This window comes from Olea europaea, chromosome 1 (assembly GCF_002742605.1).
Source record: "Olea europaea var. sylvestris chromosome 1, O_europaea_v1, whole genome shotgun sequence".
Taxonomy (NCBI): domain Eukaryota; kingdom Viridiplantae; phylum Streptophyta; class Magnoliopsida; order Lamiales; family Oleaceae; genus Olea; species Olea europaea.
This window is the reverse complement of record NC_036237.1, coordinates 837,177-853,540: the sequence shown is the minus strand read 5'-3', so window position 1 is coordinate 853,540 and position 16,364 is coordinate 837,177. Positions and strand designations below refer to the sequence as shown.

At 34.2% G+C, this 16,364-nt stretch overlaps 2 protein-coding genes across 2 annotated transcripts in view; one reads left to right on the top strand and one right to left on the bottom strand.

The window, feature by feature from the left end:
• LOC111400887 (beta-glucuronosyltransferase GlcAT14C-like) overlaps nt 1-2,734 on the bottom strand; it is a 10,494-nt gene extending 7,760 nt beyond the window's left edge. Inside the window, exons 1-4 of the mRNA XM_023028375.1 lie at nt 1,834-2,734; nt 1,597-1,672; nt 576-691; nt 7-487 (exon numbers count right to left, since the gene is read on the bottom strand). Coding sequence (XP_022884143.1) covers nt 7-487; nt 576-691; nt 1,597-1,672; nt 1,834-2,353 — 1,193 coding nt within the window. The 5' untranslated portion in view covers nt 2,354-2,734. The remainder of the gene's footprint in view (nt 1-6; nt 488-575; nt 692-1,596; nt 1,673-1,833) is intronic.
• A 10,746-nt stretch (nt 2,735-13,480) lies between these two features.
• Nucleotides 13,481-16,364, top strand: part of LOC111406412 — a 4,958-nt gene continuing 2,074 nt past the window's right edge. Inside the window, exons 1-5 of the mRNA XM_023035865.1 lie at nt 13,481-13,884; nt 14,805-15,262; nt 15,425-15,504; nt 15,587-15,664; nt 16,114-16,205. Of these exons, the coding sequence (XP_022891633.1) occupies nt 15,109-15,262; nt 15,425-15,504; nt 15,587-15,664; nt 16,114-16,205 (404 nt within the window). The 5' untranslated portion in view covers nt 13,481-13,884; nt 14,805-15,108. The remainder of the gene's footprint in view (nt 13,885-14,804; nt 15,263-15,424; nt 15,505-15,586; nt 15,665-16,113; nt 16,206-16,364) is intronic.

Here is a 16,364-nt window from a genome sequence, read left to right as displayed (position 1 = left end):
AAAAACTTTCGAAGCTTAATACCTTGAATTCTTTTGCTAATAACATCGATGTCTCCCCAGGTCGGGCACAAAACTCCATAGGCCTTTTGAACTCTTGTGCTATCGTTCATTCTTCTGCGCTTGCACCATTTTCCTGGCACTACTCCTTTTTGAGGACGCTTTAGAACGTAGTTGTCAATTTCTAACATCATTGGATCATTTTCTCTCAATGGCCTAGCAAAAATTGCTTGCCTAGACAACTCATCATAACTTGACATGTTTATTGCACCATGTTCGACTTCGATAGCAATGTCCTTAACAATGTACCTTAAATCAGTGTTAATAGTCGTGTTTTGAAATTCGGGTGTGTTGCAGAGGATTGTGTGGAAATAGGATTCGAGAGGGAAAAGTGAATTTGTCAAGTACATTAGTAGTTTTCTGGGAAGATTGTCCCATCCATTCACACAATGTTCTATCAAGGCCCTGCTTAACATCATCCAAGGGGAACCTAATTCAAAACAAAAACCAAAATAAGAAAGCAAAAATAATCCATCTTTAAAAATTATGTTTCCTAAAATAAGTTACTTAAAAGCAACCTCCAAATATTTGAAATGCCTCTGGTATTTCTCTAGTCTCTACAGCATAGAGAATATCACTCTTCTCTTTAAGATAGAGATTGCTGTCTACAACAATCCGGCCAGCATTATGCCTCCTGCACAAATGCATACATTTCCCAACATAAATTTATGGTAAATGAAAAGATATTAAGAATTTGTATTCAAAAGGTCAACCTTATTAAGAAAAATAACGCAATCTCTTATAAATTGATCTAAGCACAATCCCTTATAAATTATCTATCTCATCTTTATTCGATATGATATTTTATTTCTTAATATGTCCTCGCAAGATAGTGACTTGTTTGAACGGATCAATGTTGAAATTTGTGTACTCATTTTTATAAGTTTTAATCAGATCGAATTACTCGATTGAGCTTAATAGACTCTGACACGATATTACAAATTGGAGTACCATCTTAAAATGTCAACCTTATAAAGAGGAGTAATCCAAATCCTTATAAATTGGTATATATTTTCATCTTTATTCGAACTGAGATTTTATCTCTTAACAAGAGATTCGAGTAATACTAAATAATTGAAGGTGCTGGTTAAAATGTAAACCGACATGCATGGTAACTTGGTAAGGGTCGGTTTTGATATGGTTGGATGCTAAAACTATCTAGGACAAGTTTTACAATTTTTTTGCCTAAAGATTTTTCACTTTTTTTACGTATAGAAGCCCACAGAGCCGATATTAGTGCCCTGCAGCCATTGATAACAATACAGGTTTCCAAAATTTTGAAAAGAATTCTGGCGACTGATCAAGGTTTTTCCTAACTTGGAGAATATCCACAGAGAGAGAGACAGAGAGAGAGAGCTATAGTTGCATTGGTTGATCTCTTTCTTCTCTTTTCTCCGTATCAGTGCAGTTCAGGCTTTGCTAAACCTTAGATTTTTCCCTTAATTGGATAAGCAGACACCTTAAACTCTGGTATAGATATGTCAAAACAAGACACCAAAGCAGGAAAAGAAATTGTAATAAAAGTGGCTTTTTTCTTACTTCTTCCAGGTATTGCTGTTTTTGTAGTGCACAAAATTGAGATCTCTAGGCAAGAACTTCAAAGCATAGAGGATATCTGCACAGAATAGAGGAGATTTTCGAAATGATACATACATACATATATATATATATAAACATGTTCGGGATGGAAGATTGGATAGCACTCAACCTTGTTAAGAAAGAAAAATAAGCTAAAAAATTTAATTATAAGCCTAAAAGGTGTAGCATTCATTTTACCATCTTGACTGAAAAGTGGATAGTCTGAGGTGCTTAATGTAGTGAACCAGTCCCAATTTCTGTCCAGTTTAAGAAGCAAAGCCCCAGCATGAATCATCGCAGCAAGGGAAGACACCCCCATTGGGTCGATCTGATAACGTTTTCCTACAACGTTAACATTTCCAAATACGCGAAATACCTTTTCCAAGTGCACGGAAAGGGCTAATGCGGTCATTTCTTGGTCGGACGAAGTAGCATCAAGGTGTAGAAGGTACTGATTTCTTGGATGATAAACTGCCTTTAATAGCCTCAAGATTCTTTTACTGTCTCCTTTTGAGCCAAATATCCAATAAGCTAGGATTGGCGGATCATCAGGGCCTTTTCTGGGAACTCTTACAGGCAGCTGAAAACTTGTACTAGGAAATCTATCATTAATTTCACACAGTTGCGTCCACATTACTAAAAACATTAGAGCACCTGCAAGGCTTAGAAGCCAAAATCGAATTCCGAAAAGAGTTGAAATTTTGTTTGATATCCTCATTTGTTAGAACTAAAATACGACAACTGCGAAATTATGCCTCTGTCCGTCAAAACAAACAGGAAGCAAAAGCATCCATGATTTTCATCAAAACAGTATAGGACAAATGGATCGACACAAGGTTCTTTTTCTTGAGGGTACTCTCGGAAACAGATTCAGTGGAGATCGGATGGGGCTTTAAGAAAGTATGCACTATTTTTTCAATCTGTGTAAATGATCAGTTTGTGCACTCGATCATGATCATAAACCTGTCAAATGCTTGATGATCACGAATCTTGATGAACTCTTTGAACTTGCTGAACAATTAGGAAGAAAATCTTAAGCTGAAAGCAAACGTGAGATGACAAGAAAAAAAAGGTTGATTATTAAAAACCAAGAAAGAACTGGTCCAGTGCAAGAACTAAGGTAAAAAAGAATTTTCATTGTTTGCACCTTATACCTGCTGATAAGACACATAAACTAGAGATAGGTGGATTCATGATTGATTTTATTTTTAGGACATCTCTAATGGTACAAAAAATTAGTATAAATTTGGCATAAAATTTGACTCCAATGACATACTAAATCACCACACCAATTTGGTGTTCATGTAATTACTGTTCATTTGGTGTTAAGTCATTATTCTTGTTGTGCCCTTTTATATTACAACGAATTGTAATTCTTTTTATATCCTTTTAGTATTTAATGATTTATATTTATTTTAATGTGATTATTATTTTATTAGTATTTATTTGTAAATTCTAATCAGTGTGATAAATGATAAGGAATCCACAAATTCCGAGAAAATGAATGACAAAACTAGAAGTGATTTTTATTATATGTAAATATTTCGTGCGTTCAATGTAATTTTTTTTTAATTATGGTATTCAATTTAAATTTTTTTCTTAATTCATTAATAAATGCAATATTTACTTCATTAAACATAATTTTTATTTTAATAATAATATAATTTTTAATTAAATAAATAATTTGTTGAGAAAAACAATGAGAAAATAAAGAAACTACTATTTATGTGATGTAAAATTTGGCTTAATAATTAGAGATGTCACCTCAAATTGATGTCAAAATTGTACCAATTTGGTGTAACGGTTTTGTTATTTGTACATAACCCCGGATGACACCCCCTCACAAGAGAGGGGGCCCACAATTATTTTATTACGTGTGGGCCATCTCTTGTGAGGCGGTGTCATCTGGTGTGTCGACTCTGAATGTACAAATAGCAAAGTTCTTGTTGTTAAGATCGTTGAAAAAATGCAATTAGATTGTCACGTGGTTTCATCCATATAAAATTAGGTTTCGTCACTCATAGGGTTGGCTAGAAATTTTATGCGAGACCTATGACAATTTATAAATTTGAAAGATTTTTCAGTATTGAAAATGCATTGTACATCTATAATGAAACATTAGAAATGGAATATCAACTAGTTACTTGCATAACGAGTTAAGAACAATCGCGAAAATTTCTCGAGAAATCTTGATTTCGGGCTCAGAAAGCAACCAAACGAACACCAAATACACCAAGGCTCTACCTAAAACTTTCCTCCACTTTAGTTGCTCCAAGTTTCTCTCAAACCCCACAAAGAAGAATGGATGGAGGTGGTACTAGTAAGAGTAGGAATACGAAGATGCAACAATGGTGAAAATCTCTCCACTTTCCGTCGGCCATCCGTTCCTCTCTCTTGCACACACACACACACTACAAAACTGGCTGCTAGAAAAGATAAATGAATATAAAGTCAAACCACTTAGGTCACTCAACTGGGCCAAGACCTATGCAAATGGGTTGCCGCTTAACCTAACCTAATGGGCTAATATCCAAGTCCAAACTTACCACTAAATGGTCCAACTAACCAAAAACCATCAAACCCAAACTTGGGCTAAAACTATAGGTTGTTTCTGAGCCAAGCCTATGGTGTCGATAAATTTTTAGTCAACTGTTTTTAAATCATCGCCCTGATTTAATGGGTATCAAAATAAACAAATCTCTACATTGATACACAATCAATCTGCAAACAAAGAAAATACAAAGCTTATACTTGTATAATCAAGGTAACTAATAAAATTAGAATTGCAGTCCTTACCTCGTGTTTTCAACCTGAAATACATACCATATTTGCTCCATATACTCACCAGGACTAAAGTCACATCCAAGTAGAAGTAGATATTCACAGTAATCAATCAAGAGTAAATGAACATACGATGACGATATAATAGGATAATACTCACAGATTATTTCAGAAAATCACATTCACGTTGAGCAACATATTAACACCAAATTAATCAAACACATACGGAACAAATGTATAAATAACTCCCACAAAAAGATCTCATCACACTTATCATATCCCATTCCGTGTTGCTCCCACCTTGAGAACATGTATCTTCTTTCCTCGCTCACTAGATGATCACTCAACTCGTGTTTAATTGATAAATCACCATAGATCCTAAGTTCTCGGGATAATCCTCTATCACCACATCACTTCTCTCCAACCTATATGGATAATGGATCTCCACCTAACAAAAGTGATAGAAATGCGTCTCTCACACTCCACCTGTATAGAGTCTTTTCATAGATAAAGGATTCCAACTAGGAGTGGGCATTTTTTTCGGAACTGGTAGAACCAGACCAGAACCACTTAGAGCTACCGGATCAATTCCGAATCTTTTAAACAACGATTTGATTTCGGGACAAATTATTAAGAACCAACCGGTTCCCAATTTAGAATGGGGCGGTTCTCATAGAATTTTTTATTCTTTATTTTTTCAATAAAATGTATGACTTAATCTAGATTTCTACAAATTATAACTAACAGAACCAAAAGTTGCAATAAATTTTTTAAGGGTGTCCAATTCAATGTAGGATTTTGATTTTGATGGAAGTTTGTTTAATCGTTGGAGTACTATACAGTTTATATAAGTTGATGATTGCTTAACACTAGTAACTTATATTATTTGGATATTGTTTTTAAATTTGTATACTTAGTTTTTTTTTAATCTTTGAATATTATGTTCGATTCTTCTATATTTTGTTAATAGTATCATGTTGGTAGCATCTTTGGATTTTTTGCTAGTGAAAATTTTATTTTGATATTTTCAATGTAAAGAACCAGATCGGACCAATCCGAAACCGATTGGTTCAGTTCCTTAGCTAACTATGGAAGCAATGGTTCCTAGCTAAAATTCTCATTGGTATTCAGTTCGATTCGGTTCCCACTCCTAATTTCGACATTTAATCATTGTTCACGAAATTATTTGTTTCGATTTAAAACCCACCACAAGTGTACGGTTCATTAACAAGTAGTAAAATGGACTATGAGTCCAAGTATCGATCCCACAAGGATTGATTTAATTCAAATCAACCTATTATGACCTTAACCGAAACACGAAAGTAAAATTGATGTATTGTGATTTAACTAAAGAAGATGTAAACTATGATGCAATTATGAATGAGAGAATTATATTAACTACAAAATGACTTGGACACAATCTACGAGAATTTTATGGAATTAATGAATTTACTAACGCACTAAGATCACGAATTCCCAAGCAATACTCGTTAAATTTTCAATCGTGCAGATTTGACACACAGTCCCACAAAAGATGAATCAATATTCCTATTTTAATTTAGCAATCTCTCTCGAGCAATGCCAAACCTACCTCAATCTGTGATTCGACTATATCTCTATGACGAATACTAACATACCGGAATGCATTATGATTTCATGAATATCCAACAATTCAAACAAGGCATGGATGTATATTTCTATCCCCTATCGAACCTTATGATGATTTATACTATGTCGAACTTATTTTCCTTCTTTCGAATACATAAAACAGGCCACCAAAGTCATATAATTACGTGCACAATAATAATATGGAAATAAAAACGTAATAAATCATTCAATTCCGGAACATGTGTTTAAATATGTCAAATATCCAAATCGAAAATCAAACATAGTATTACAAGGTTCATCGATCTCCTAACAATGAAAAATCTAGCCTAATATGCTAAAAAGAAGAAAATACAAAAATAGTTGAAGAAACGTGATCACTCGAATCAAATTTCAATCGAATCTTCACTTGGCGCGATGTTTTCCTCTTGTTCTCTCTTCGTTTTCTCCTTCAAAATCTCCCTTTTTTCTTGTAAAAATGGCGTTCCCTTCATTCTGGTCGAATTTTCGTTTATATAGGATCCTAAAAAGATTGTTTTTTATAAGAGTTTCGGCAGAATAAGGAAACTACGAATTTGGCCATAAAAATGCTCTATGCGACCGCATAGAGCATCTCTATGCGGTCGCATAGAGTAAAAGTTTTGTGACATTTAGTTTTCGGTTTGCCTCTATGCGGCCGCATAGAGGGTAGCACCAACTATTGAAGAGGTTTATTTTGGTCCTTCTACTTGAATCCTTCACTTCTTGGCATATTTTCTTCATTCTTTCCATTCCATCATCCCAATATACCACCAATTGGCATTTGGCTTAATCAGTTTCTGATTTGTTCATCAGGTCAACTTCTGGATAATTGCACCTTGGTCCTTAAACTTTCACTTTGCATCATTTTAGTCCTTTTTCGCGTCTTTTTTCCTGAATTTCACCATGTTCATCGATGTTCTCTACAATTCACAAATATAACGAGATTAAGTTACAATTCAATCATTTTACTCGTTATTAAGTCATGTTTGTGACCTAAATAAGTATGCAAAAACATTTTTATCAATCACCTCTTCACTCGTGATCCAAATGCCACACTCCATATCCCTCGTACATATCACTGATGCACCTTCAGGCATCTATACTTCACATTATCAAAAGACACTCAACACACTGCTAATGCATAACAAATCAACTATAGTAAATCAACACCTTTGACGACCACAAAGGTTAGAGCTTAATTTAAATTGACCCACGCACCATGAGGTTACTCCAACGACCAACATTCAAAAAATTTACAAAGGAAATGATGAAGGTGACACTCATAAAGAGAATAGAAGAAAGAGTTAGTTACTTCACTACACTCACAAAAAAGGCTTACAAAGAGAAAAAAAAGATAACTCTACATGACTGTCTCACACAATTTTGCAAATCACACAGGCTCACAAAGATAAAAGGAGAAAATAGTTGTCTATCTTTCTTTTCACTACCACACTCTCTCACCCCTCACGGAGCAAAAAGAGTACGCCACAAATCTCAACCCACTATGCATGCAAACACATTACACAAAGTAATAAAATCACTCCAATTTATGCAATTATACACATCAAAATTGTTGAAAGCGTAATATATCAACACAACAAAATTAAGCAATCGCATGCATGCAAAAAGAATTACATACAGATGCACATGTAGTAACCAAGTTTACTGTCAATAAATCTCACTAGGATCATCATCTGATCCTATAGCCACATTTGTCTCACCTCTTACCTTATCTTTCCTTTTATTATCATTCATATGACAATTTATCTTATAATGTTCAAATTTTTCCACAATTAAAACACATCTTACTTTCAGCACTTTTTTAGACTTACATATGTCAACAATACCAAATAATGACAACGAGTAAAGTACGGACATAATTCACACAAAATAGTCAAAGAAAATTTGCTAAGGTTACATGCAATTCTAACAGTGTAGAAAAGATTGACAACATATTCACAAAAAATTTAAGGTAAATAATTAATAAGTAATTCCTAGATCAACATTTTAAACCTTAACATAGTTCTAGAATCAAACTCAACAAATAATGTGTATACATGTTGATGGTTATGGGATCACAGAGGCCATCAAAAATTGATGGATATAAGTGATTTTAAGGCAACAGGCAATGGTTATCCTTTCACGGTAACCCCATACCTAACGTCACCCTACACGATGATTTCTAATGCGAAAATAAATTGTTATCCTACACGATAGTTTTAACTGTAATAATAAACGGTAAAGAATACAATACCAAGTGGCCCACGTCTGAAGGTTTGTAAATATCGAGAGATGTGAATTCACCACTTTAAAATCATCATTATTTGCCCTAAAGCTTCCAAAAACTGCGGCAACATAAAACGGCACCCGAACATCAAAGGGCAAAATCGTCCAACTTTTACCGTATTGCTCGAAATTGAAATCCAACAATACCGCAGGGTCCTCCTCATGGCCTAGAGAAAATTGCCTGAAAGAATCACTGGCAGAATCTCCTCCATGCGCCTCCACATGTCATCGTCAAAGCTTGATGCGTCGACGGCCACGAGCACCACCTACAGCTGCGCCTCCACCTGCACAATCTACCAGTTGGGGTCCTTTTTTCCAACCGGTCTGTGATTTAGCTGAAAAATGTAAAAATAGGTCCGGCAGTTTATAAATATGATTCCAATTTCCCATCTAGTTTTCTGCTCATTGCCATTTTATGAGTCTCTTCCTTTTTGCGTATAGCATCGCCACTCCCTTTGGCAGCATCCACTAATTCGGAACTGGACCACTTCCAGCCCCCTTTTCACCCCAAAAATCATAGATTTCTCAACACAAATAGTTCTAATACCATTTGTCGCAAAAATTGCTCGAGAATTCTTGATTCCGAACTCAAAAAATAACCAAACAAATACCAAATACGCCAAAGCTTGACCCAAAACTTTCCTCCAATTTGGTTGCTCCAAGTTTAACTCAAACCCCACAAAGAGGAATGGATGATGATAGTACTAGCAAGAGTAGGAAGAAGAAGATGCAAAGATGGTGGAAATCTCTCCCCTTCCCCTAAGCCGTCCGCTCCTCTCTCTAGTTTCTTTCTCTCTTGCACACACACCCCTCAAAATCGGCTACTGGAGAAGAGAAATGAATATAAAGCCATACCACTTAGGTTGCTCAATTAGGCCAAGATTTGTGCAAATGGGTTGCCACTTAACCTAAACTAATGAGCTGATATCCAAGTCCAAACTTACCACTAAAATGATCCACCTAACAATAAACCATCCAACCCAAACTTGATTCATCCAAAATTATAGGTCATTTTTTATTCGAGTCCAGCCTATTGTGTCAATAAATTTTTCGTCAACTATTTTAAATTATTGCTCGAATTTATTAGATATCAAAACCCAACAAGAACCATGACATAATTTTCTTTTAAATACAGAGTTGGCTGTCCATTATTTTCTTTTAAAGTGTTATGTAATATATGTCAAAAGTCAAATCACCGTCATCGAGTCAATTTACAGTTTTTTCTATTCTTGAATTGAACAGTTTAATTTTTTAAGGAGCTTTTGCTTCGTATGGAATAATATTTTGGGAAAGCTAACTAAAGCTAAATTTTTTTTAAAGACATTTTTAGTTAGACAAATTACTTACAAAAAAATTATCTAAATCGATTAAAAAGAAACTTATTAATCTTTTGATTCTTGAAAAAGTCTTTAAAACCAGTCCTAAATCATGTTTCCAATTGACAAGGATCGTAAATAGAACTCCTATGATAAGACCAAAGTCTGATTAGGTCATTGACTTGGATTCTAATCACCTATAGACTAGTTGGGATGAAATAGAAAAGAAAAGGCAGTTCGGGGCCGGAAGGCCTACAGAATTCGGTCCGGAAAGTTTTGAGCCCATTTAATTTCATGATATTTAGACCAACTCCATCCATTGCAATATAGGGGGAAAAAAATCATAAATCAGTTATTATCACCAAATCAAATTCCAGGTCTTAAGTTTAAAAATACAAAAATCAAGTATTTATTTAAAAATTAAATATATCTTATTAATTAAATATAATAAGGCAACAATTATTCACAACTTATTTATTGGTCACATATTATCAAATTGATCACAGATTATTTCGAAATCACAAATCAAAATATTTATACGTCAAAATTTATTTTATTGGTCATGGATAAAAAATATAGGTCACGGTTTATCTACCGGTCACATATTTTCAAATTTGTTTGTCACATATTATTTTTTAGTCACAAATTATCGAATTTAAAGATCACAATTAAATAGTTGATCACAAATAAACCAAAGAGTGGGTCACATACCATCGCCATCAACACTGTCGCCATCGCCACTACAGCCACTTGCGACTATCCTCACAACGCCACGGTCGCCACCACCACAACCCCACCACCAACAAAGCTATCACCACTAAATCCAACACCACTGCCACCCCATCTTCCTGTGAACAATAATATGCAGCATCACTCAACAGCCCTCATACCTAAAATCAATAGTCGAGTTGACCAATTACACATTACCATTTTCGCCGTGTCTCTCCATCTATCCCGATCAGCCAATCAAAACATCCAAATCGGCTAATCAAACCAATCCCTACCACCTTCCACGCACATAGCAGCGGCGTCCATCATCATCGGTGGTGCGACAATGAGAGTGGTGGAGACGAGAATGAGTTTATGGCAGAGGAACCTCTTTCACGGCGGCCATAACCTCCAACACCTCTACTTGCACAATCAACAAAACAATTTTAAACCCCCCCCCCCCAAAAAAAAAAAAAAACACCAAAAAACCCCCAAACCACCCCCCCACCCCCACCAAACACCCAGTATACACAAAAAAAAAAAAAAAAAAAAAAAAAAAAAAAAAAAAAAAAAAAAAAAAAAAAAAAAAATTTTTTACCCCCCCCCCCCAAAAAAAAAAAACAACACCAAAATCACCCTAAACCATCACTACCACCCTCACAAACATCAACACCACTACCACACCCTAAGTAGATTCACCACCTTGCCAGCATCTCACCATTGTAGTACGTCATCACCATACAACGACGACATGAAAACCATCGCAAGCAGATTTGTGATGTCATGCTAGAATCGCCGTTAACGCGACGTCGTATTCGATAACGATTCAATATTTGAAAAGAAAAAAGAAGAGAGAATGAAGAGAGAGAAAATATTAGGGTTTGGGGGTAAGGCGGTTGGGGATGGGTATATTTTATAATATTATTATTAATATAAATAATTAAATTAATACCTGATATTTGAACAAATAGACTTTATACCTAATTTTTGAATTGTAATTTTTAAATACATGCTGACATATAATTTCCCCTTGCAATATCTGTCTCCCCATCTTGTTTCTGGAAAAAACCTTTGCTCCAATTTGGCCTCGTTATTTTTCATTAAATTATAATATATATATTTTTTCTTTACATCAACCATATATTCTCCAATTAAATAATATTGCACAAAAATACAAAAACTTTTCCATATTACTAATCACACAAAAATTACTATTTGTGCAGTTATAACTTCGAATAATGGGTCAAACGAGCGCAAAAAAACCCTTGCGTGCAAGTTGATACAGTTTATTTCCAGAGTAATAAAACCCTTCCTTTACAAAATCCAGAGGCAACCTTGAGAGTGTGTGAGTTGAGTGACCGCACAGGGCCTCAAAATTGTAGGGGCACCATTAAAAAAAAAAATTTTATAGTTGTATATTTATTTGTAATTATATATTTAAAATATAAAATTTTTATTATTATGCATAAGATATTAAAATTAAGAATATTGTGACTAACTAATTATAATTTCCAAGAAATATAATATTCTTAAGTAGTATTCTTACCTTAAATAATGTGAAGGAAAAGGGAAAAGTCGAAAAGAGATCAGGCTGTCCAGAGAACTGAGAGAAGAAAGAAAAATTGAACAACCGCCTTTTCGAATTGTCTTTTTTGAGAAAAAAAATTTTAAAAATCAACCATCTTTTCCAATTGCCTATTTCAATTTTCGGGAAGTATCATGATCATCCAATGAGAAAGGTTTCCATTTTTTCAAATGAAATTACAATTTATTTGCAGATGAAAAGATGTCAAAGGGGCTTCTTACTTTCCAAACAGATCCTCCCCGACTCTTTGGTTTTAAGAACGCTTGTTTTAAAAATGAGTGATTGCCCTTCTCCGACCTTTACTGCCCAGATCAACTAGGACAGAATAAAGCATTGAGTCGAACTCTTCTTTGGTGTCAAAATAATAGCTATGAATAGTTCTTGACTCCTCAAAGATAATTGAGACAAAGAAGAGAGAAACTAACTATCTTTTTGGAGAAATCGTCTTTTTCTCCAATAATCTTTAATTTGGCTCAACAAATTTCTCTCTTTTCCTTAAGCGATGATTGACAATTCATATTTTTCATTCAACCTTGCTGAAAATCTGAATTACTTGTTATATTTTCTTTATTATCTTTTCGTCAATCTCGTTCCATGATTTCACTGATTTGAATTCTCTTTGTAAGAACTTTTTAAAATTTGAATTTACTTTGCCTGAGCGTGAGGACTGAGGATGAGGAAGCACGACATAATTTTCCTTCGACGAAGTTGAACACTTACAAGTGAGTTTTTGTTTCCTTAACATATTTTTTCTTCAATAATTTTTCTGAATATTCAAGAAAATATAAATTCTTTTTTAATATTTTTTCAATGTTCTGAAGATGGATTCACTATTCATAATTTATAATTACTAATTTAATAAGTGAAATCAATTAACTGTGAAAAGATTTACTGTTAAGTGAAATCAATTAACTGTGAAAATGGGTTCACTATTTATAATTTATAATTATCAATTTAATAAGTGAAATCAATTAACTGTGAAGTGAAATCTGCTGATAAAATTGATTCATTGAATTTTTACTACCCTTTGGCTCTCTTTTCGTTTGATTGGTGATACACAGATTTTTGAAGAATCAAGATTGATTTAATTCCTGTTATTGTTGCACTTGCTGAAAAAAAAAATTTCAAAATTGAAGTTATTAAAATCTTGTTTGCGATCAACCATGTTACAAGTACGATTAAATGGATTAGTTTTGATATTATTGAGCAGACTTTCTATGAAATATTGATTACGAAAGTTAAATTTGTGAGTTTGCTTTTAAAAATACGAGAAGAAATATTTTTACATGATTTGTAGCATTTCAAGCTTTACACTTGACTTGATTTTTATATTTTTTTCAAGGTTTGCTTATATGGAATTACACGAAGAGATTAGTAGCTTAAATGGTTCTTTGTTGATGACGTATAAGTTTTGATGAAGTTCATTAGATGCTTTTGAACTTTATTTATGTTCTTCTTATCTATGTATGTTATGTATATAATTTTTTAATATACGTTTTAGTTACTTCAAAAGGCACCATTTTAAATTCTCGCAGTGCACCCAAAATTTTAGGGCCGCTCTTGCAAAACCCATTGCCAATTTCCTCAAAAAACTCAGAAACTACTTGCGTGTAAGTTCAAACAGTTTATTTACACACATACATTTCGTAAATGGCTTCTTTTTGTGCGTATTCCGCCACAGAAGCTCCTTCGAGCTCCACCTGTAGGCCCAAATTTGCAGAGAACTCTTTAGCACCAATTCATTCTATCAAAGCAGGCAATAAGCATTGTGGGTCTGTACGAATTGGTATGGTTTTACAGAAAACGACGTCTTTAGTTAGTGCATCTCGATTTCTGGCGCATGCGCGTGAAATGTCGGACGAGGGCGGTGAAGAAGAAGAATGTATATTGAATAATTGTAATGGTGGATTTAATTTAGTTTCTGAAGATACTGTATTTTTATCTCAGGTAAAATAAATAAACAATCAATAATTGTTTGTGCTTCTTGGATTGGATAGATGCAATTTTACTTATTTTGGATGCCAGGATTTGTGGGTTGTATTGGAACTGTGTAATTTGCGAACAAATAAATTGTCAAAAATTGTAACTTTTTCTGCTATGTATTTTATCCGAACATTTTTTTAGCGAAGCTTCAAAAGTTTACTGACCTATTTGTAAATAAGTAAAAAGTAAATTTTTAATGCTTAATTCTTAAGAGTGAAAGTTGAAAGGTAATATAGCCAAACGTGTAGAAACAAAAAGTTCAATAAAATAACATTTTTAAGCTTCGCTAGACATGCTCTGAAACAACAATATTAAGCAAATTGTTATAGGTAATTTGTACTAAATAGAGTGAAGTGTCTAATTGTGGGGCGCAATGGGGTGTGTGTGTGTGTGTTCATTTGTTCTCTGATTGGCTTCATATGTTTGAATTCCTTTGTGCAAGTTCACAGCTTGGAATGAACCACAGAATATGGCAGCCATCGATTTATTTTGCCCTGCACGTGCCTCACGACTCATGTTTAGATTAGTTTTTAAATACGGAACATAATCTAACCATACCTGCTTAAGTTTTTTAAGACAATACCTCATGACTTTTTAATCTTCTAAAACTCGTCAGAAAATTTATGATTATAATATTTCTGCATGGGATTGAGGCCTTTGAATTGGATCATGTTTTCTCATTCTGTTGATCAGAAATGTGCATGAACCGTTTATTTGTCTGATCTCAATGTAGATGAGAGATTGAGAAAGCCTTTTTTTTATACTGGTGGCTATTATATGCGTATGCAATGTTCGTGATACTTTTTTTCTTGACATAGTCCATCAATGGATATTTCAAATGGCTACTTCGGCTTTGTTGTGATGGCCTCTCTCATATTCTGAAGGGTAATACAGATTCCAAACAAAGTGTCGAAAAGAGAATAGAACGCATGTGAAATACTAAGACACTGACTCCCATGCCCTCACATGGAAGCCCGACTGGGGGAGGTACAAGGGCCGGTCTTTTCAGGACGCGAATATCTGGGGGAGTACAAAATGCAACTTCTGCTCATGGCTTGCCCAGGGCAGCCTTAGCGGTTCGAAATTTAATGGAGAAGACAAAATTTTTTATTTGTTTATAAATTTTTGTTCATCTTCATCAGCTAATACTCCCAGCAGCTTCAATTTATTCAACAAGGAGCTTCTTATATGTTTTTTCTCAGTAATTATGTTATTCATTCTGCATTGCAATCAATCAAGGCTAGGTTTGCTCACTTGTGCACCATGATGTCACAAATGCACCACCGGAGGAATGGTTATCCATTTGGTTCACTTGTAGATTTTGTTCCAGATCCAATGGGACGTAAGTAATGCATTATTTGCTATATTTTGTATTACATGATATTCTTATTTTCTTTAGTTTCCTCCCCCTTTAGTTTTATTATAATGGATGGATTAACTCTCAGAAAGTAAAATTTTTTCTTTTGGTTATCATGGCGTATAACTTCAATATTTGGTCCTGCAGATCCAATATTTTCATTATCACCACTGGCCATACACACTCGAAATTTGTTAGCTGACCCAAGGTGCACTGTAGTAGTACAGGTTAGCAATTTAAATTTTGCTTTACAATATTTTGTTTTGTGTTTTTCCATCTATGGATTACATTGACTTGCATAATTCATAGATTCCGGGATGGAATAGCTTATCAAATGCAAGGGTAACAATCTTTGGCGATGTCTACCCCCTTCCGGATGATCAGCAGGTGATTGCCTATCTCAGCTTCTTATGTGAGATTTAAGAATGAACCAATAGATTTGAGCATGTGTTTGGCTAGGCTTAAAAGTTTACTTATCAACAAAAAAATTATAAAATAAATATATTTTTTTTGTTGGTCAAAATTGGAAACTCTAAAATAAGTTAAACTTACTTTCAAAATAAGTGTTTCTTCACTTAGAGTTAAGAAAACAGTAACATATTCAAACATGTTTAGAAGTAAATGTAACTTTATTGTTCATAAGCTTAAGCCAAACATGTATTGCCCCAGTCCAATCATATTGCATTTGGATATTGATACAAGATCCAGTACTGCCGAAATGCACAGTCGATATTGAGTTTCTAATGTTAAAATTGTGTCCGTATCTATATAGTCTTAAATTAGATGGTAATGAATATAACTCCCCGAATGATGATTATGCCTTGCTACATCACCAGGAATGGGCTCATAAACAGCACATAGCAAAGCATCAACAAGGGCCTTCTCAGCAGTGGGGGAACTTCTACTACTTCAGGATGCAGAATATAAGGTTAGCTCTTTTTATTGACAAAAGAAAATGGTTATCTGACTTGGTGAATACTTTGATGCTTCATCACTATTTTGAAAATCCAAATTCACTCGTATCGGGAATCTCATTATATTTTTAACTAAATCGCAACAGTTTGCCTTAAATTTTTACTGGCCACAT